Raw genomic sequence first — 23,784 nt, 5'->3', positions numbered from 1 at the left:
CAACATTTCTTTATGTTTACATCCGTATTCATTTATTAGGACGCGGATTCCGTCCTACCCCGCACGTTTCTAGCGGTGAACGGTCAGTTCTGTGGGTGGGCCCACTATGATGTATCTATTTATCCATGCCGTCCATTCATTTTCTTAGATCATTTTAAGGGAAAATTACAAAAATGAGACAGATCCAACACTCAATTGGACCACCACAGATGACTCTTTTATTTAATGCAACTCAAGCTTATTATTTGGTGTGGTCTACTTGAGTGTTGGATCTGCTTCATTTTTGTTTGCGTTACCTTAAAATAATCTGAAAGAATGGATGGACGGCTTGGATGAACAGATACATCACGGTGGGCCTGCCACGTTCGTGGCTAGATACAACCGCGTCCGTTTTATTGCCATTGGAAACTTCTGGTGGGCCCCACATCGCATAACCATTTGACATTGATGGACGGTGAGTTGTAATATGGGGCCCTGATAGGGACACTTCATTACCTACTAATATTCCTACCATGGCCCCTTGATTAACCACTATTTTGTATGAAAAATTCAAAAATAATCATTAAAGCCATGTTTGGATGCACTATCGAAATGAATTGCAATAAGGCCTAATTGCACTCAAGAAAAGATTGCCTACAACCCACTGTAGGCTAATTTAACACGCAATTTTCGAGTGTGATATACCTACAGCAGGTTGTGTGATGGTACCATACAGCTGGATGAAGGTTTTCATTTCTCATTGCACTTACCTTAGGGTGCGTTGGTTACACCAAATATCATGCAAATGTAAATTATTGGGAAATTAAATGATATTTGATGCAGCCAAACGGACCCTTAACGTTAGTTTTTTAAGGCCGGAGCCTAAATTAGACATGAAAGGGTTGTACCTCTTAACCCATTCATAAGGTTGGTTCCACCAAGATGAAAGGACAACAAAAATATCAGCCTGATCCATTGTGGGGCCCATAAAGGTTTGAATGGTGGGCATTCATTCCACTATCTATTGTGGTGTGGCCCACTTGAGTTGATTTTAAGAACATATTTTAACATGAGTGGTAATAGATGAACAGAGTGGATATAACACAAACATCTTGCTTGGCCAACATTTCCCGGCAGATATATATATGTGTTCTTTCTTTACCTAGTTTTATATATCAAAAAATACATCTAAAAAAATTATAAAAGTAATTTTATAGCATCTGGTCTCTAGGTTCTTTTTTTTTAAAAAAAATAAAATAAAATTTAAATTGGCCTTATTTTACTTTTATAGTAGGAGCCAGGGCTTAGCCTCCTATTATGATAGAGCAGCTGATAGTGGTTCAAATTTTCTGCTTGGCATAAATAGAAATTTTTTATTTATTGCAATGTGATTGGGCCATGTCATCAGAATCTGCATTTAATACAGCAGTACTGACAATGTCAGTGATGATTTGGACTAATCATAATGCACGAAAACATGAATCCACATTTGTGATAAGCAAAGGATCTCAATTCGTGACGTAATTTCCTAATCAAGGGTCCCGCTCCTTTTGGGTAAACACCCGAAGGGTGAAATTAGACAGGTGGGGAGAGCAACATAATTTATAAAATAGCCCACATCCCTTCCTTTAATTCCAGTTTCACTCCCGTAAGTAGTGGTATATCCTGTAGCTTGAAGTCCACATTTAGTGAGATTAATAAGCTAAGAGAGTGGAAGCTAGGGGTGTTAATGGGTTGTGCTTCGGCCTAAAAAATCATATTTTTAAATAGGTCTAGCTTGAAGGCTAGCTCAAAATAGTTCAAAATTCGAGCTGAAACCTACCTCAGGCATGACCTGTTGACAGGTAAATTCAAAGTTGAAGGCAAACAAATGCACACTATAAATAAATTGTCATAAAGCCAACCTCATGTTGGTACCATTTCTTTTGGGTGGTTTGGTCCAACTGATTAATGAAGAGAGAGAGAGATTTTGATATCTTTAATGGGAGATCTTCCACCTAGCAAAACACATCTCTCCAACCATTACTATTTTTCAAATAGAAATATCTACCTGCTTCCAAGAAACCTAAAATCATTCTTACTTGTAGGGCACACCCATGGTTTGTATATGGATTCGAAACTATACATATGGTGCATTTCCTCATGGGTACCATACATCCTAAGGATCATCGCGTCAAAAACTTAGGTGGGGGAGAAATGTAAAATCTACCTTAAAATATATATGTTCACCATTAGTGGCCCACCTAAAATTTTGCTTGGCTTGAGTTTCAATGTACCCTTTTATCCTGGCAGGGTGTACTTATGATTGGGTTGGATGATATGTACAGAATATAGTAATTCCTCTGTTTCATTTAAAAATTTTAAAGGTGGGTGTCTCCCTATTAAATGGCCCCTCTTATTCCCCTGTGTCTTTGGTGTGGCCTACTTAAGTTATGGATTAGGTTAGATTTTGGATCTATGCCCAACATTGTGGTGCACATCTAATGGACAGGTTGAATGGGTCTTGCACATTGTGGTGGCACCCATACAACTCAAAAGTACTATAATTACCATATGTTCGAACCTATATGATTATTACCCCTAATGTAACAACTCGTCCAGTCGGTACAGTGTCTTGGGGCGTCCATGTCGGATGTTTCGCAGGACCGAGCATTTAAAACATTCGTGGTGGGGGTGTCATGAGCTAATTAATCTAGGATTAGCCCATTTGAATATACCGGACAGGCCATGGCAAGACCAAGTGCGGGCCGCCAAGCCGGATGACCATTTACACTAAGCTACAGTCCGTCTGGGCTGTACCGCGACGTCGGAAGGTCAGAAAAATCTAAAAATTTAGGGGATCATAGGACTCTCTGGGCTTGTGGACTATCACGGACCGTGGGCCCAGCAGACACTCAGAAGTGGGATCTAGCACTGACTTAATGCACCTCACCCACACCAGGACCAAAATCTGGCGCTTGCGAATGAAGTCGAGATTCCAGGCTATCCAACCATTGAATCTCTTCCACATTTATGGTAGGGGTCTAATGAATTTTTCTACGCACGTCCACCAACTCTGGGACCCGATCTTGGGTCGGTGACCGTCGATCACAAATCGGACCCGTACGACCAAACCCTAGGTCCGATCGTCCCCAAATTTTCCATGGCCCTTCATCGGGCCATGAAGCACCCAACCTAGAAATTTCATGGCCAGAGGACCACTAGAATCTCTCCAATCACCAGAATGGGCCCCACAGGGCCGTTTAAAGTCAGGACCTTTGACTCAAACCCCACTTTCGTCTATCCATTTATTCTCAAATTTTACACGGGCCCTAATCGGGCCATAAGGCACCTACCCACCAAATTTAGTGGCCAAAGGAGCATTTGGGCTACACTAACCCCAAAAATGTCCCCTAGTAGACTAATTTGGGAATTTGAGGGAACTTAAGGCCAAAAGGCCCAAGTCTAGGGAATAAACCCTATCTCTCATAAATCCTTCTCCCATTTGCTACAACCACCAAGAGAGAAGGAGAGTGAAGGAGATTAAAGAGGAGAAAGAGAGAAGAAAGAGATTCGAGGGACCCTAGATCAAGGTGGGGCCCCAAGAAAAGCCAACCCTTCCAACTCGTTGCCTCTCTTGTAAGGAGAAACTCCTCTCCTTAGCCTCAACAACCGTCCGCGGGTTGCCTAGGTGAGGTTTTCATCCATCCTTCTTGAAATCCATGTAGCAAGGTGGGTTTGGTTTGAAATTCTAACGTGCAATAGCTTGGTTTAGGGATTCCGACTGATCAGCCCAAAAGCCCTCTTTCCTAGGGTGTTTCCGAACCTCCAACGAACCATAGGTGCGAACTATTACTCCTAGGTGGTCTAGCACCAATTTCAATATGAGATTAATGATTTTGATTGCTTGGTTGATGTAATTAGAGAATATAGAGCAAAACCTAGGATTTCATGCTTATTGGAGTGGTGTAGAATTATATGCTTTAATTGATTTTCTCACATGATGTTTGTTCTTGCTTCTTACATGACTTGGTGTAAATTTGTTGATTACTTGTTGATGTCTTGTTGGATTGCTCTTATGATGTTGCCTTATAGCATGCATGCCTTAATTATTTCCTATGCAAATTTATTTCCCATGAGTGGTGGGAAGTGAGCAACTTCCTCACTAACACACACACAACATACATGCACCATCACTCATAAATCATAATGTTCTACTTAGTAGATAAATTTGAATTGTATATGGATGCGTGAGAATGTGATGATGATTTTGCCAGTTGAAAACCCTATCCATTGACTTGTTGTGGACCACCATCCAAACCCTAGGGTTAGTCAAGAAAGCAAGGAGAGTTGAGGCGGTCCCGTTGGTAGGACCGCCTTGAGGCTAAACCCGCGGATTTGGGCGAGTGCGTGTGGGCGACAGTAGTTGGACTACAGGGGTTGCATGCACCCGATGTCGTACCGCCACGCACTCGCCTGGACTTGTGCGGTCTAGCCTACTGTTGACCAACCATGATTTGTTTACCCTGTTTGCTCTCATGTGTATGGAACCTGTGACACTCTACAACCGAGGTAGCCCATCAATAATCCACCGAAAAATGATCCACAGCCTCGTGAGCCGGGCATGGTGGAATGGGACACTGTGTTCGAGCTGTCGGCCTACGCTGGGGTGACGCGCCTCCCCGTAGTGACCGCGAGCGACCCCATATTCAGCACCCCCATGTGCTTGAAGTCGGGGATGGGGGAAACCCGACGGGGTCAAGGACCGCGGGGTCTCGGCCTCACGCATTGGGGGGCCTTGGCCTCGCAACTAGTTCAGGGCATATGATATGTGGGGTGTGACAGATTCCCAAACCTGCTGGATGAATGGACTTAACTAATAACTCGGCTAACACGATCGCATCGCACTAGTTAGAATAGCGACTTGGCAGTCGAGGTCGCACTGAGGGAGTGTTGGCATTGGCGATCGTTAGATGTTGTCGCACGAGGGAGCGTTGTTGTGAGGGCATGCATCATATCATGCTGCATACATGCGCATTAATAAGATTACTTAGATGTATGTGATTATATGCTTTTCATTAAGACCATATTAAAATTGATGCATATGATAACTTGAGATTAATAGCACCCACTGAGTTGATCACTCACTCCCACTCTGGGACGGTGTTTTAAAACACCAACCAGACCCTCTCATAGATGCAGGTGACCCGGGACTGGAGGAGCCTGGCGAGGCGAGCTTGGACGAGGAGGACGAGCTATCGTACTTCCAGCTGATGGAGGGTTCTCCGCCTGCTTGATCGGCGGGATTGGGATGGCCGGGCGTTGGGCTCAGCCTCATTCTTTTGGATCTTGGTATTCTTTTGTAGTCGTTTAGGCAACGCCTTGTGCGACCCATTTATGTTTGGACTTATATATATATGTATGTGACAGCCCTCTTTCATTTCAGCAGTCTTGCGTGTTCATGATTCATGTTCAAGGAGTTTCCGGCTGCGCTACTCAAACAGATTTAATGCATATTAATGGAAACCTAATAATAGTGACTCCCGGGAACTCGGGAGTTGAGCGGTTGCGCGACCCCCGATTTTCAGGGTGTTACACCTAATAAAATCACAATCACGATCTCCAACTTGTTAGTTGAGCCAGCAGAGAATGTAGAGTGTGTGAGTGATCAAGGGTTGGATCCATGGTCATCTTACCTTGTAAGCCTTGACAGTACAAAAAAGAATTCCGATCATACAACCATACAACTTCTCACAGTAAGTAGGGTCGTCAATGGGCTGACTGGTCTGATGGCTAGGCCATGAGGCCTCTAATTGCTCAAGGGCTGAGCTAGAGCCTAGAATCTAAGACAAATGCTTGCTAATGATGAATGACTTTACCTGACCCACGGGCTTAGTCCAATCATCAAGTGGGCCATCTTTATGATGATTTGAAGACTTTTATTAATGTTTTTCATCAGACATATCTATATATTTTAAAGACACTCATTAAATTTGGAGTCATGTTTCAATTATATGAACTATTTATACGTCGCATTTGTTATGGATGGAAGATATCTAAAAGAATATTTAAATTAACTTATTTAACTTATTTCAAACCTACAATCATTTAACTCTTTTCTTTATGGGGCCAACACTGCAAGCAAGGCTAGATTAGGGCAGAGGGTTAAGGGATTAGGGTTAGGCGATGGCCAACCTTGACCCTCCCATAAGTCGGTCGATTCCTAACAAGAAGTTTGTTTATTTAAAACTTACTAGCTTTACTAAGCTAAGCTTACGCATGTGTATAAAGAAATTCATTTACACATGTGCCATCATGGTATGCATGTATAAGATCCAATACATCCACAGGTGGAACCATTGAAGTAATATTATTGCCCATAATAATGGAAGAGAGATTATGGTAGAGCGTCCAAGGGGTATAGTTCTATAGGGACATCCCTCCATGGTATGCATCTAAGGGGTATAGTTCAATGGGAAACTTCCATTTCGTGGGAAATAAAGTCTATTAAATAAATATTATCCATGACCTTTATAAACAATTAAGAATTTTGGTTTTTTTATTGTATGTCTGTGATCGGAGAATTATAATCATATGATATGTGTATTGTAATTTGAACTATTTTTTATTTATGACAGGTAAGGGACAACTTGATAAAGCGCCAAGATTTTACAAAATTGAACTAATGAATTCTCATCTAAGAATTCTTTAAAAGTTTAGAGAGAATTAAACATATTTTTGCTATTTAAAATAATTTTAGAGGTCATCTAAGAATTCTTTAAAAGTTTAGAGAGAATTAAACATATTTTTGGTATTTAAAATAATTTTTATTATTTTAGCATACTTTTCTATTTTGAGCCAAATTCACAGTTTATGATTTCCTTTACTTATATACTTTAAAGTCATCAATCATGTTAATTAAAATTTTTATTTTAAATATTTTCTCTTTCCTTGTGGATTCAATGACTATTCTTGAGAAGGAGACGATGATCTATTATCTTTCTTCACATACCCACTATATTAATTAATTTTCATCTATAGTAAGAGTAATTGAATAAATAATTCCACTTAGCACACATTTAGACTAGGGCCTCAGATCAGATGGCAATGATCATATGATCCATGTGTATTTTGAGCCATTTATATGAGCAACTAGATAGACAATTCTGTTACCACATGTGAAGATGAAAGAGAGAGAGAGAGAGAGTACCATATGTGAGAAAGGCACGCTACGCGTAGTGTAGCAACAGAGTCTATAATGTTGGCTCTTGTGGTTTTGCAAAATTGCATCTTGCAAAACACCAATGATTAAATTCATAATCTAGTAAAATGTCTAATGCCCATTCACATTATATGCCCCCGAAAATATGGGAAAAATTTCACTTAATGGTTTTCATCCAAACTAAAGTATTTATCATGCACGCACATTTTGCATGTTTTCCAATTATAAAAAATTATTGAATGCCCATTGGCATGACGGCTCCACAAAACTTGGAAAAAGTTTCACTCTACATTTTTGCTAAAAATATAGTACTTATGGTGTATCTACAAGAGCATATTCTCCTAATAATAAAATAACATATGAGACCGAGAATTTATTCATCGTCGATTAGCACAACAAGCTCCACAAAACTTGAAAAAGTTTCACTCGACAGTTTCCGTCCAAACTAAAGTATTTATAACATATGTTCAATTTGGGCACGTATCATCGTGAATCCATCTAGCGCACAGGCTCTTCAAAACCTTGAAAAAGCTTCAACCGACAACTTCCGTCCAAACTAAAGTATTTAGGGCATATCTACATTTGCGACTTTTCCACTCTCGATGAAGTAACATGTCATATCAAGAATTTATTCATCACGTTCGCATAACAAGCTCCACAAATCTTGAAAAAGTTTCACGCGACAACTTCCGTCCAAATTAACGTATCATAATCGAGAATTTATATGGCGCCCATTAGGATAGAAAGCCCCACGAAACTTGGAAAAAGTTGCAACCGACAGTTTCCATCCAAACTAAAGTATTTAGGGTGCACGTATAGTCGTAGCATTTCCACTCATAACGAAATAACGTATTGTATTGAAAATTTATTGTGAAAAATTCAAATGGAAGCATTTACTAAGTAACTATAAATATCAAATTTATGTTGTTATTTTTTACAATCTTAGAAAATAGACAAATGGTTGTAAATATAATCTCGAAATGGAACATTGCGCTTATACTTACCATTCTTTATATGGCCTACTATTATACACCAGTGTTTCTTCCTATGATAATAATTTTTTTAAAAAATAAAAATAAAAATAAAAGACCTATCAAGCTTGCCTGACCGAGACCTATATCCTCCACATGCAGCTATTTTGCATATATTTGAGTTAACTAATTTTCTAGTCGGTTCACTCTTTTAAGCTATGCTTATTAACGCCAGTGAAATAATAAAAAGTGGAATGCTTTGTAAGCCTTCTTCAATACTTATAAACCTTTTATCTTAGACTAAATCCTTCCAAATGAAAGCCACTCTCATGGCTATTCAAGTATTTAGCAAACCATGGAAAAATGTATTAAGAATATATGCCATGTATGAGGTGGACCATGTTGTGATGCTGTGATTGGTTAAAAAAAAAGGTGGTCCATTTCTTTTAATGTTCATCTTTTATTTATTTATTATTATTTACATAAATAACACATATTCATCATAGCAAAATCTCTTCCATGATTTTGTAATTTAGACAATTTGTTTGTCCACCTTGGAGTATCCTAGTCGTCAATTTTGAGCCTTTTATTAGTTAAATGTGGACCTTTCTTTATCTTCTTAACCGTTTATTTATTGGGGGCAAATCTAATATTTAGGATAGTCCTATCAAGGAAACTCTTGAAGCATCTTCAATCCAGCTTTGTACATAACAAACCAATGGTCTGGATTAGTGGACCATGGACTACAATGATCAGAACTGGAAGTCCACTGACAACATACACAACATATTGGACTTTGAATCTCCACCTCACACTCCCAACAAAACAAAGAGATTTCATCTATGCATGCATGCCACCTCAGCACTGTGACGATTTGTGAGATGCTTTTGGAGGATATGATGCACCTTACCCATTCATGCGTTTCACTCAATCCAGACCATCCAAATTGGGACCATGTGGGGGTATTCCTAATATTTTTTTTTGGGTACAAGCCGTATGAAATTCTCCCTTGAATCAGTGGCCGTCAATGGGATGATACAATGAACGGTGGTCAATTATCCATATTGAATAAACGGATGGTTAGGATGGTACGAAGTATGAGTGATGTGGTTTTCAAGTTGTCATTCATCCACAATCATGACCACAAGTTGGACGGTCTGGATTGTATACTTGCTTGCCAAGTGTTCTGCGATTTATGTACTCCTGCGGGACTACAATATCTGCGTGTACCTCAGTGCACTGAATAGTGGCATTTCATGCTGCACACCTGATACACATGCATGCCAATCTGAACCATCCGTATTATGGCCCAGTTTTTTTATGAGACATATCCAGAAAATCGCATTGATTGGACGATCCTAACTGTCCATCTGGTGGCCCTCAAAATGAATGGCTAATATATGAAATGGTGATTATCCAAATTCCTCAGGCAAGGACAGATGGTTAAGATCGTTTGACGAGTGTGATTTTGGGTCTATCCTCCGTCCATAATGAGACCCTCTTTTGGACGGTCTGAAATGCCATGCACTCATGACACGTGTACATTGCACGTGTCGCATCAACTTCGTGAACCGGGACAAATGCGCACGGTACTCTGGCCGTGCATGGGGCCACGGTAACATGAATCTCAAAGATATTCGCGCAATGAGAGCCTGAAAAGTTGTTTCTCAGTATTTCAGAAACGTATGCAATGAAAACTAGATCCAGACCGTACATAAGATAGGCCCCACCTTGAAAACACAGTGTATTAAAATCCAGGTTGGATCTATCACTAAGTGGCCCCAGAAATCATCATACAAGATTTCCACAACCGATGAGTAGAAACGTCTGATTTTTGGTCTGTCCCATCATGATGGAGGACTCCACATGGTGAGTGGTCTGGATCTCTCACACGTGGGATTCATTGTCACGTGTGTGGCGAATCGTTGCTTCAATCTCTTCGCGCGCAAATCGTGGTGTCACATTGCAGTCCCTTACAGAGGAATTATATGATACACGATCCCAACCCTTTCACTCTATACACGCGTTTTTCTAATTCTAAAAGGTATGTCCCATTTTCATGTAATCTAAGCCGTTGAAAAGTTGAATCCTACATTTATTTTGATAATAAGTCAAAATAATCCACATTATAAGATCCCATCAACCAAAAATATTAACATTTTATTTTAAATGTGGATCGTCGATTTTTAGAATAAGAATTATAATATAAAAAATAATAATTATAAATAGTCCATAAATAATAATATAAAACTGATCAACGGTATGGATTTAAATAAAGTGGGACCCACATATCATAAATGGAAAATCATGTATAATGAACCAATGCTCCAGATGTGTACCATGTAATCCTTTCACCCTCATATAAATATATATTCTATTCAACCGTTGGAGCCCTCCCATTTCTTCCTCTCTCTCTCTCTCTCGCTCTCTAAATCCCCTCCCCCCTCTCTGCCCGCCCCCCAACCCCCCCTCTCTCTCTCTCTCTCTCTCTCTCTCCTTCTCTTTCCAACGAAGGAATGGAGGGAGAAAATGCGGCCGTCCAAGTGGCAATGGATAGGACCCCCTTCCTCCATTCATCCACCAACCCCACCACGACCACCTCGTTCCTGAGCCGTCGGATCCTCCGAGAATCGCCGATGCTAATCCGTGGGACCGCCGCCCTCCAGCTGGAGGAGCAGCAGGCGGAGTGGGGCTACTCGAAGCCCGTTGTCTTCCTCGACATCGTGTGGAATGTGGCATTCGTGCTTGTGTCGTCCGTCGTTGTGGGGTCCACCTTCAAGGAGCGGCCGGCGATGCCGCTGCGGATGTGGCTCGGCGGGTATACTCTCCAGTGCGTCTTGCATGTGGGTTTTGTTTTTTCCGAGTATCGGAGGAGGATGTGGGCCAGGCAGCTGGGAGAGGACGGAACCGAGGGACGGAGCAGGTGAATTTCTGCATCTTTTTTTTTTGGAAGGAATTTGGTTGAATTTGAGGGAATTTTTTTCATGTTTGGGTTTTGAATTTTATCATTCAGCTTCTGTAATGGGATGTGAGAAATGGTAGTCTCTTTTAGTTTCTTCTATTTTTGGGGGTTTTATGTTGTGGTCGAAGAGATGGCGGAGTGCTGGAGCAGGTAAAATCCCGAAACGAATTGCATTATTATTTTCTTTGGATATTTTAATTTTTTAATTTAATTAATTAAATTTATTTTTTTTTTGAGTTGGGTTTTTTGTTTGTAGTGGGAATTTAATTGAATTTGAAGGAGATTTGATTGAGTTTCATGTTGCATTTGATGATTTTTTATGCATTTTCTGTAATGGGTGTTAGAACTTTTTTTTCCCTTCATGGTCATTTGTTTGCATTGTATGAGAAACTGGGCTCTCTCTCTCTCTCTCTCTCTCTCTCTCTCTCTCATTTCTGTTTTTTTTCCCCCCTCTTTAGATGGATTTTGATTGAATTGCATGTTTCATTTGATGATTTTATTCACTTGGGTTTGTTTTTCCTATATGGCAACTCAGGTTCACCGGCATGTGCCACCCCATTGTGGACAGCATGCAGAGATGGTCTGATGATCAGAACTGGCCATGTTCTGAACCCCGCCCTATACAGGCCACTTCAAGTTTCTGACTGTGGATATGTATATTTGAATGTGGACAAGTGGGAAGAAAATTTTCAATGGCTTGTAATCAACTCGGTAAATCAACTGGTCAAGATCATCCTTTCAGTCTGATTATTGCACCGTAGGCCAGTCGACAGTCGGAGGATATAAATTCTGATTATCCAACCACCTTTGCATGCCCTCATGGGGCAACATGCTGATTATCCTCGTGACGTAGGTAGAACAAACTCTATTGTTTTCTTTATGTAATGGTTCTGAGAGATTTTGAAGTTCTTTCTTTCATTTTCCTTTAATAGGAGCAGGAAAATTGTAGTTTCTTTTGTACGGGAACTTGTTTAAATTACATCAGAAATGGCAATTTCTCAAAATTCTAATTTTATTACTGCAGGTTTCTCTATGGTAGAATTTTATTGCATTCCATGATGTGTTTGAGGAATCTATTCATTTAGTAGTTTATCATATAGTCTGTCAGATTTACTCGAGTTATTTTAGTCTGGCCAGGGTTTCATACAGGCTGAGACCCGTCTTTTGGTAACCATGGTCATTCATCTGGGGCGCCTTGCCATGAAAGTGCAATGGACCAAAACCGTTGTCAACGGAACAATTTACAGCCATCTGATGAGAGAGTTTTTAGCATTGCACATGGACTATTTTGACCATGTGTTATTTTCAACCATCCATCTGCAAACTAACAATAGGATGGCTAGGATTTCTGGTTGAGTAGATTTTTTGAGCTTTGTCCCTCCACTGTGGGACCCACCAGATGAATGATCTGGACCACTGGAAGGTGGGTCCGAGAAAGCCCTGGAAATTGTATCTCTAGAGTTTGTTTAGCTTATGCACGTGTTTGGCATTCCTTTTTCTACTGTTATGAGAAATGAGTGTTTTTTATTTTTGAGAATTTTGTTAATAATATGTTTTATGGATTCTTGAATTCCTATCTTTGATTTTATGTTGTGACTAAGTCTTTTCCTTTTGTGCCTTTGAGAGTTGCATGCTTTCTTCTAATAAACCCATTTTGCCATTTTAGTCCTATCCAATATTGAGTAAATGTTTTAGTTGAGATGTCAAAAAAATGTATGTACATCTCATCATTAAATCTAGGCTTGGGCCCGTGATATTTATTTTATTTGTCTAAATTGATTGTTGGGTTATCAGTTTAGATTTTGTTGGTTTTAGGGTTTTTATTCTAATGCGTTGATGAGTAATGCTAAGTGAACTCGGCGGAGTGTAGTTTTGAAGTAATCACCTCTCATTTGGATGATGAGGTTGTCCCCACCATGTTAGATGCCACGTCCCACAGATCAGGTTGATGTTATCAGCAGGTGAAATCTAATGTGCATAGACTTTCAGTGGTCGATCAATTTCTCTTGGTCCACCTGATCATCATTCAGTCTAAATAAGTAGTCGGTCCCATGGTTTTTCAGTCTAAGCAGTTGGTGTGAAGGGCCCACTGTCAATGCCCCGTGCATAAAGAATCTCCTAGATTGTAAGATCCTAACCATACATCTTTGGCCTTCTTTTGGTTGAATGTGGAATGTTGTTGCTGTATTATTTTTTTTACACCATCCGTTCACTGGCCGCCACTTAGGGGCCTCCGTATCCACCATAGCACGAGTGGCTTATCCCCTTACAATCCATGCTTCCCACTTTTAGAGTCTGCTTAGATTTCATCACTCCTTTGCCCATAGTCTGGAAACCTGATCCGGCTGCTGCATTGGGTCAAGTTGATGACTCAGTCAGGTGGACTCGAAGAGATAACTAGATATTTAAATTACAATCATCATCATCATTGTCTAAGCCTTATCCCAACTAATTGGGTCAGCTACACAAATCCCATTTTGCCATTCAACTTGTTAGGATTTATGATAAAAGTTGTTGCAAAAGTTTCACGGCGGCTACCAACCTAACACAACCCTCTCCTTTTATCCGACATGAGTTTTGACTTGGCGGAGTTTCAAGTTGACTTGAGTAGAACCTGCCTTTGACTCTGTATTGTAGATGTTTGGTGAAGTGATCATCAAATCCCTAATATAGTAGGGATCTTCCCTCTTAAAATAGAATAGACCACCGATGTCAATTGTCTGCCAATCCGTTTGTTAGAATTCACCATATATGAATTCCAGGCTATGCACCATCCATTATGAGCCCTGCAATTTGGATTGTCTGGATTGATTTTCTTTTATGCCACAGCCGCTACTTTTTAAAATTGTTGTTAAACTATCACCCTACTCTTCTCTCTTCTCTATGTGGTAAATTTCCTTCCATGAATTTGGAAGTGTTTTATGGCACCCAAAATCAAGGCATGTGACCAGTTTCTACTGGACTGATAGGAGATTTTGGAGTTGTTGTGATATTTTCTCGACAATATAAAATCACATGAATGCATGCTAATTGGGCGTGCATGTATGCATGCACTTAGATGATGAGAATGATATAACATGCATAAACAATAAAGGGACTTGGACCCTAATTTTATTTTATTTTTATTTTTTTATGCACACTCCCCTTTTCTCTACTTTTGGTAGTGGAACAGTAATTCCGGAAATAGTTAAAAAAGGAGGAGGAGGAGGATTGCATGCATATCATCTTTGTAAAGTAAATGGACATGAAGACATGCTTACACTTGCAAGCGCAAAACCTCATTGTCGATTTTGCGTTTTACTTATATAATCTTTTCTTTTCTAAAATAATATTTAGAACTGAAGCTTTATCAAATAGCAGAAAAGGTTTTTCATGAATTGAACCAGTTGCTTGGGATGGCGATGGGAATCCTTTTTTTTTTTTTTTTTTGGTTTTGCAGTGTCGTGAGAAGATTTGAGTCTATCAATACGATGGTCTCATTCCTCTGGTGGATAGTTGGATTCTATTGGATCATCACTGGTGGCCAAGCACTTTTGCAAGATGCTCCTCGTCTCTACTGGTAAGAGTGATGTAGAAATGAATTCAGAAAATTTGTCAAAATATTCCCTTTAAGGAGGTAGATCTTCTAGCCCAAAAATAGGGTTATCCACTGATCAAGTGGGCCACACATGGAGAAAGAAATGGGTCTTTTCTTTTCTTTTCGCCAAGGTATACTGAGTGGGGCCTATGTGATGAGCTGCTTATTTGTTGCATTTTGGCACGTGTGGCTGCCTACTCCTGCAAATCTGTTTGCATTTTTCATGATATTTTATAAATTTGAAACTGAAACACAAGTCAAACATGCTTGAAACAATCATCCACACTTCTATATTTTGTATTTTGTCGTCTTCTGTTATATATGGCAGTGCTAGTCTAGTTTGGTAGTCCCTAGATATAGTAATTTGCCTTCCTATTGGGTGTGCAAGTGGAAATCCACTCTGTTCCATGGGGAAGTCACATCATTTCTCAGTGGGTCCCAGGGTTTTCACCATGGGAAGGACAGTCTACTAAGGCTCGACTCCAGAGGAGTACCGAGCCTATGCCTCTTGTGGGGTGGTTAAACTTTAACATTTAACAATGAGGAAGTAGCCTATGATACCTTAACCTTCAAGCCCTGTTGCATAGGATACGATAAGACATGGATGTGATGATTCGATCTCTTTTGTTCACGTTCCTAGAGAAGACAATTGGGGAGATGGATCATTTAGCAAGTTTAGCCATGCCAGATATGGCTACGGCAAATATGAGCTTTGCTAGGCACACACGCCTGTGCAATAAAGTAAAGCTCATGTACATGCCACACATGTGCCAGCATGGCACTTGGGTTGGAGATCTAATATATCCATCAGGTTTGTCCATACGGTTATGGCCCCGTGCGTTTAACGGTCCCCACTCCCCACCGTACCGTTACATAACCGTTTTTGGATTCCTTGGTTGGTTGTGTTTGAGTTGTAGTTGTAAGGAACCTATAAATGCATCTTTCAAAAAAAAAAAAAAAGGAACCTACAAATGCTAGATTTCTGCAATATATGTAGCTTTGGCATTTTGTAAGAGAAGTTGAAGGAATTTGAGAGTTTTTCCTCATTGTGTCAGTGTGTGAGGGTGTTTGGATTGTCAAATTGCAAGCCAACCTCCATTTCCCCAACTGTCCCTTCCTCCTTTCTCCTGGTAACACCAAGCTCCTTCGTAATTCACCGGATTTGAACAATCCAGAGTTGCACTGCATGACAAGGGGAGGGCGCATCTATGTGGATTCTGGAACCCATGGCATTTTCTCTGAACAACTCTTAGCTTTCTAGCTTTCTCTGAAGAGGTAATATATAATCTTCAACCTGAGGACACTATAGTATACTTATGTTTTCAGTTTGCTCAAGCGGAGTCCATGGTTCAATGATTTGAAAGATTGGCCTGTTTGATGCAGCCCAAAGCTGGTCACAGTTGAAGGCTGTGCACTGTTGGGTAGGCTAGCAGGCTTATCCAATTAACATTGCTTAAGTTGGATGCGTTTATATTTTTATTTTGGCATCCTAAATCTTGGTTATCTCTCTCTCTCAATAAAATAAAATAAAATCCTAAATCTTGGTTTTAAGTGGTTGAGTCCATTGGAGGTCAGGTGGGCCTGGACCATGTGTCGAAAAGAAAAGAGGTCTAGAATAATCGTTTGGAAATGTTTTTAGTGTCATGTGCTATTTAGATGTGTACCACATCTGTCAAAATTTGGAAAATAGATATTTATTTAAGAATAAGATCTACCTTAATTAAGCCTTACTATAGAAGGGAATAGCACATAAGAGGAAACAATGACTAGGACTGCTACTTCCTATTAAATAGTTGCAGAAAGTGTAAGATTCCAAATATGAATAAGCCTTCTAAACTTTCCTGTTGGTTATGTAGGCCCTTCTAAAGTCTAGGGTTCAGGAGGATTGTTTATTAACTCTCTTAGTCATTAAACTATAGTTTTCTGTGTGTTGGTCTATTATTTGTTGATTTCAGGGAGCACTGGAATAGCAATACAGTTGAAAATAGAGAATTATATCCTATGGTCCAAGTCCAGTGAGGCAAGAGATCATATGGTCATACTAGGGCTGCAACTTGAACTGGGTTCAACTCAAACCCAGCTAACCCAACCCAAGTTCTGGTGGGGTTGGGTCAGTTGTCAGGGTCCTTGAGTTTGGTTAGGGTTGGAAAACTGCAAGCCAATTTGAAATTGGGTTGGTTTTGGGTTGGGCAAATTCGGGTTTGGTTAGGTCGGGTTGGGAACGAACACATATTTGGGTCAGGTTGTGTGTTGGGTCCTCTTGAGGCTGGTTCAGGCTCAGGTTGACCCTCAACCTGACCTAATCTGCCCAAGTGGCACCCTTAGGTCATATGCAAGTATGCTGTATATATCTGAGACATCATGAATGATGACTGAAATTCCATTTTACCTAGAGATTAGTTGGAGGGTTTTGGGAGCTCAGTTGTCAAATGATAAGAAAGAATCCAAATGAACTTATGGCAAGTTAGGGGAAAAGGCGCCGGTATGATGTTCAAAAACCAAAGGGAAGAGGTGGTTTTGGGATTGATATCTTTGAGCGGCATTGGAGTTTTGGTTGTGAAAATGAGGTCGAGTCTGGGGATGGGAGAGCATCCCATGGGAATTGGTTGGTTTGAAAGAGGCTGTGAGGTTTAGAGTGGGGGAGGGTGACAAAGTGAGGTTTTGGGAGGAGCTTGGTTCCTTACTTTTTTGGAGGGTGGTAAGATAGGAAGAAAGTCCATATGAGAGTGTTAAGAGGTGATTGGAGGGGAGGAATATATTAGTTGCTCTCCTGTTCGGATGGGTTATTTCTCCCCCCTAGTCTCGGGCCAATAACCAATTCCTGCGGAGTGGTCGGATTCTGTGGTACTGAGGTAGCCAATGCAACCCTCACATCAGACTACAGTTTCACAAAGCGTGAAGTGAAGCGGCAACAAATTTGAGTGTGGGAGCGGGGAAGCACATGTTTCAGAATGTAAACCAGTATAAATAGGTAGGAAAGCCACAGTGGGAGCGAGAGTCAAAAGCACAATTCGAAGCAGGAGCGGCACCTAGTTAGAAGGATCCTCACCTCCAACAGAGGCAATATCAGCTTCCGGTCATTTGTTTTATGGGTAAAGAAGCAAGGGAATCAGTCGATCATCTCTTTGTGAAGTGTAGGATAACCTCCGAAATTTGGTGTGCACTAAAATTAAAAAATAGGGAATAGATTTTCAAAATACACAAGAGGGCGTGATGATCCAACTATATAGTTGGAGAGACAACAAGGGTATTAGTCAATGTTTTCAAAAGTGATCGCATAATGCCATCCATATGGCATATGCGATGGTTGCATATGGCTTATGGATAGTATGCGATCGCATACTTTCCATTTTTTCATTGCATATGGCATATGGATGGTATGCGATACCATACTTTCCATTTTTTATTTATTATTTTTTTTTAATTTTAAATTTTAATTGTTTTCAAAAAAAAAAGTTGTGCAATCACATAAGTGATCCAGCATAAGCAATCACACAGGATCGCTTATGCCATTTGACAACATTGGTACTAGTATCATAGTACTAAAAGTCTCAACAGAGTCGACTTGGTGAGGTTTTGGGGTCTGTCTCTATGAAACTTGGCATCAGGCCTAACTCGGCCTGGACACATAGAGAAATGCGAGTCAACCCAGTGGCTCAGTCTACCCGACACAACTCGGCATAACTCAAACCGAGTTACTTGGTTTTGAGTGGTGGGATTTTATTATAAAAGAAATATGTTGGGAATGAGATCCAAACCCCTAATGTCATCTGAGGTGAGTCAATGACATTAACCAACGAGGTAATGGCAGCATTGTTGCTTTGAGTTGCATTTTATATTAGTTATATAAGATCTAGCTATTTTAAGTATCTATTACCAATCCTAATGTTTTGAATTTGTTCTAATTAAATATCGAGTCGAGTTGAGTTGGGTCAAGTCTTCGAGTCAACTTGACCTGGCTGAACATGGGGTCGAGTCAAACTTTTGGTTTTTGAACTATGATTAGCATCCAATTCCTCCCATGAAAGTTAAATGCTTAGCCCAGCCGAAAGGATTCTAATATCCTTGAAAATATCGCACAAAACCCTCGGGAAAAAGGCCTTATCCCCTAAGCCAACACATAGCGGACATATTTGCTCCCTCCACTATTAACGTTAAGCAGCACACATTAAAGTGAATACGCTGGAGATCCCCCTTATGACTAGGCCATGGCCTGGGTGACACGGATAGCCGGAACAGCTCTTCCACATGGATTGAGGAGAATCCCTCCAAACCCCACTTTGTTGTTGACCCTACACCAATGACCATAGACCTTAAATACCAAAATTCCTGCCCTCACATCAACTTCCCTGTCCTCCCTGCTAGATGCCTTAGACCATAGAAACTCTTGCCATTTGCTGGACATTGACTCCATAGCTTTGGCAACTCAATAAATAGAACACTCCTCACCATTGAAGATGTGTCCGTTTCTTTCCATCCATAGCTCCCAACAAACAGCCTTAGGGAGGAGGTTCCGCTGAAATGACTACTTCCCTGTCAAAATCCCTCAAAATCCCTCAAACCTTTTCATTTATTAGCCGCTCAATCCAAAGCAATCCGAACTCAAACCCCCCAGATTTGACACGTGAGACATCTATTTGGCATAGACGAGCCCCTTCTTCTAAGATGATCGACTGTCAAAATTCTTTGTAACTTCAAAATTCTTTGTAACTGCAATCCACATAAAAGAAAAACCTGAAAAGGCGCTACCACATTCCATTCCAAGCCACCGTAGGAAATGAAGATTGGCTTCTTTTTTAGTCAGGATATGGAAGGACTTTGCTAAGTAGATTCCTGAGCTTGACCACCACCACACCTTATGATCACGTCCTTTCTTTCATCTCAACCGATTGAAGCAGGCCCATCATTTGGATTTCTGCATCTCTCAGTCTTTCATCTGTGACCTATAAATCATCTTCATCTAAGATTGGTGATGAGTTGTGGATCTGGTGGCTGGTGGCAATGGATTGGCACATCGATGGGTTGGTTCCTGAATCTAGACGGGAATGGGATCAGAAGGTTGGTGTGGTTTTGTTCTTTTCTCTAGGGCAAGGAAGATGAATGGTTGCAAATCTGAAAGATCAGATCTGACGATGGTCAGCCATAGGTGATGCAGGGGTAATGATGAAGGTGAAAAGAGAAGAAGGAGAAGCAGGGAAGTTCAACAGTCAGGATCAATGCCAAATTATGGTTTTTATACCATGTTATTTTAGAGACTACATGGTGAAAATGTTCTCTCTTCCATTATTGAGAATGAGAATGACAAGAATATATAGAAGTGGGAGATATGTAGAGATCTTGACAAGCCAAGCAACAATTATTGCATTTTGATCTCATTTTATATTTTCTTATAAAAGAGATAACTATTACTAATAATTTTAATTTACCATTATTAACTTCCTAGTCGAGTCAAGTTGAGTCTTTGATTCAACCCCCATCTAAATGAGGGTTTATTTATTTATTTTAAAATTTAAAATTTTATAACTATGGTCCACATACAAGAGCTTGCTAAGCTCCGTATGTGGGTGTGCGGGCTTGACAAAAAGGGCCAAGATTGTTAGCTAGGATATCCAAGGCACCATGGTGTGCCATATAGGCCCTTACATAAAGGTAATGGTGGCAACCGTTACATGTTACGGAATTGTAACGACCATAACAACCATTATGGGAAAAAATGACTAGTAACTGCTGTTAACGGTCCGTTATGCACCCCCCCCCCCCCCCAAATAAAGGCCATAACAGCCTCGTAATGGTCTGTTACTGGGTAGATTTGGGTTTTTAGGAAAAAAAATTTAACGATCTGGGGCAGATATAGGTTTTTCGATTTTTATTTTTTTTTCAAGGAAAAAAAAAAGATACCGGAACGGCCATTACAACTGTTACAATCCGTATCGTAAAAGTAACAGGGCTACCGTTACTGTTACGGAATACCTTGCATGGCACTGTCCATCCATGGTGGGCTCCATCAGAACAATGGTTTGCATCACCTAAAAACAGGACTTGGACACGCCAAAGACTGCATACTTGTGCATATGCTTGATATGAAATGATTTTAAAGGAAAATCTTGTATTCCTAGCCGTTTACTCTGGTTATATCATTTGAAAGCTCATGGCGATTCCTTTTAAACGAAATGCAGGTTGACGGTGGTGTTTCTAGCATTCGATGTGTTCTTTGCGATATTTTGTGTCACGCTTGCTTGTATCATTGGAATTGCTCTGTGTTGTTGTTTGCCTTGCATCATTGGGATCTTATATGCCATGGCGGGCCAGGAAGGTGCATCGGATGCTGAAATCAGCATCCTTCCCAGGTTCAGGTTCCGTCCTGTGGTTGATCAACGGGAGAAATTTGGTCTGGAACAGCAGCAAGCAGTTGTGGTGACAATAATGGAGTCAAGCACCCGAGAGGGCCTAGGCGAACTTTCTGTTTCACCGGAGGATTCGGTCAGTATTTCACTCGGTTATTCTCTACCACCCACAACTAGTTGCATATCAGCTTAAGCTACAACCCCTTACGCCTGCCTTTTTGTAAAAGCATATAGCATCCAAGCCATGCAAAAAGGTTGGCCTCACCAGTTGGATCGACTTGAAAATCAGGCCCGTCCAGTCATCAGGTGGCCCAGACACCATTGGCAGTTATCGTTTACGCCATCTATTGTTTTTCTACAAGATGATTGGACCACCCTTGTTTTTGGTCCGATTAGGGCCCACCTTTTTAGCATCTCAGATGTGTATGGTGTATGAACTTGGCATGCTAGTGCGTGAAATGGGTTGTAGATTAAGCTGACCTACAGCCAGTTGTAGGGGATCATTACTCTCTTTGTTAGCACACATGGTATGTATGTAAGCCGTTCAATATGTGGGACCAGTATCCAAATGATCAAGCTGGTCTGACAATCCTCCCTACTGGACCTGAGGGAAAAGATGATGGATGGTCAAAAGATGACCAAAAAGGTTCAGATTCCGTGTTACAATCTAGCGGTCAGGATTGTCTGACCCACCTAATCTTTAGCTATCATTGCATCAATGCTGAGGCCTGCTTGATGAGTTGATTCGATCATCATGCACACATATCCTGGCGTGGCAGACAAGTGCAATATCCAAGCCATCCATCAAAAGGGTACCACTATTTCGATTCCCTATCCCAAGAGTCAGGTGGGCCACAATTAACTGAATGGAAGTACTGAAGTTTTCTAACCTGTCCACTTATTCCTAATACCATGGCACACCGAGTGGGCCACCTCTATTTTTCCACATTATCATCAACTGAGGTCTACATGATGGATGGCTTGGATGCTTCGCTTGTGTGAGAAATTATATGATTCTCAACTTGTTACAAAAAGGTTCTGGGTTTTCAGTTTGTACAAGTGGGGCCATGGTTCTGTGAATTCAACGGTGGAACTGTGGCCCATAAACTTAAAATTTGCTCAGATTAGAAGATCCCAGCTGTAGAGTATTCTGATCTTCTCTTCCCTTCTTTGAGAACTGATCATTTGCTCATATTAGAAGATCCCAGCTGTAGAGTATTCTCATCTTCTTCTCTTCCCTTCTTTGAGAACTGATCACCTACCGACGCCTAATGCTAACTTACCATGAATCCATGTTTTCTTACCTAAGAACACCCATATCGAGAATCCAGCAGATCCAATCATTATGTGGCCCGAACCTATCCGTTGAGTCAAACCATCAGTCACCCATTTATTTCGATGCCATGGCCCACCTAACGAGTGAACCAGCCTTTTTTGGATGGTCCCACCATCTGCAGAGCTTGGAATTCCCTACAAAAGTGACAAAATGGCTGGAAAGTCTCTGTTGGCCACCCATGGAAAGGTCTAGGATTTTCCTACCAGGGAGATTTTGCACTCTCATGGACCATCCACAGCTAGGCCCATGATATCAATGGTTCAAATTACTAAACCATGGACCCCACTTTACAAACTGAAACCACACACTCAGACCCAGCATTATATAACAGCTTGATCCTCAAACACCCTGGCGTTGAACCTTCTTCTTTTTTTTAATTTCAGGAATGCTGCATATGCCTATCACAATACGAAGAAGGCGCGGAGCTGCGTTCGCTTCCTTGCAATCATCATTTCCACTCCGACTGCATCGTCAAATGGCTCCGCATCAATGCAACATGCCCACTTTGCAAATACAACATCATCCGGGGCAATGAGCTGGTGTGAACCCGACGGCCATCCCTTCCGCAGAGACAGAGAAAGAGAGAGAGCTGTAGTAGTTATGTGAGAGAGAGTGAGAGAGAGGAGTTATGTATATATTCATGGGGGCCTTAGTAGCTCTTGGGTACTCTCTTAATAAGAATAAAAACATCCCAAAATCATCTTTCAAGGTTTCAAAGATTAAAAACATGGAGAGATGGATGAATCTGCATGCATCATAGTTCTAAAACTCAGTGGGTTGACTCGAAACTCAGTTGAGTTGACTCGATGAGATTTCTAGCTGAGTCTGTAGGACATATAAGCAGATACCCAATACACCAAGTCACCAACAGCACATTTTGTGTCTGTCTTTTGCTATTCTGTTATACAGAAATGCTCCAGTGTTCTTAGATTACTTGGTAATTCTAGTTGCATTGGATCACTTCAACAGTCCAATCGATAGATCTGAACCGTCTATTAAGTCCACAAGACATTTCATGGGCCACCATGAAAAAATTGCACTGATTGGATGGTTTAATCACCCTTGATTTGGCCTTATTTTCTGTAGCCTTCTCTTTTCCAACCCTTGGATGGCATGCTTATGGCCGCTTAAAGAAAGTGGTACTTTGGAATCGTGAGCAATCCATGATGGGCCTTATCAAATAGATGTATCAGATTTTTGATTGGACCTATTTTGTGTAGACAATCTCAGCCACCCATGTTGGAGGCCATTGATCGAATGGTTAAATATTTGACAGAATGTTGTGATGTTTGAATGGTCGCCCATGAAATGTGTGCTGAACCTAATGAACGGTCTGGATCAATGGGTTGGATTATCTAAGTGTCCCAATGCAACAAAAGTTATTTCCTGGATGGTCTGCTGACATGTGGGTTGC

General features: G+C 40.8%; 1 protein-coding gene across 2 annotated transcripts; it reads left to right on the top strand.

Annotated features, from left to right (window-relative positions):
- The first annotated feature begins 10,602 nt into the window (after nt 1-10,602).
- LOC131227212 (E3 ubiquitin-protein ligase At1g12760-like) lies at nt 10,603-23,078 on the top strand. 2 transcript variants are annotated; one of them, XM_058222958.1, is made up of 4 exons: nt 10,603-11,074; nt 14,553-14,672; nt 20,867-21,170; nt 22,754-23,078. In XM_058222958.1, the coding sequence occupies exons 1-4, from the start codon at nt 10,668-10,670 to the stop codon at nt 22,913-22,915; spliced, it is 993 nt and encodes a 330-aa protein (XP_058078941.1). In that variant the 5' UTR covers nt 10,603-10,667; the 3' UTR covers nt 22,916-23,078. The 2 variants fall into 2 exon arrangements, with proteins under 2 accessions (XP_058078941.1, XP_058078942.1); XM_058222959.1 differs by lacking the exon at nt 14,553-14,672.
- Nucleotides 23,079-23,784: the final 706 nt, after the last annotated feature.

Source organism: Magnolia sinica, chromosome 15, assembly GCF_029962835.1.
Source record: "Magnolia sinica isolate HGM2019 chromosome 15, MsV1, whole genome shotgun sequence".
NCBI classification, from domain to species: domain Eukaryota; kingdom Viridiplantae; phylum Streptophyta; class Magnoliopsida; order Magnoliales; family Magnoliaceae; genus Magnolia; species Magnolia sinica.
Note: the sequence above shows the minus strand (reverse complement) of the source record. Positions and strands in the feature narration are given on the sequence as shown.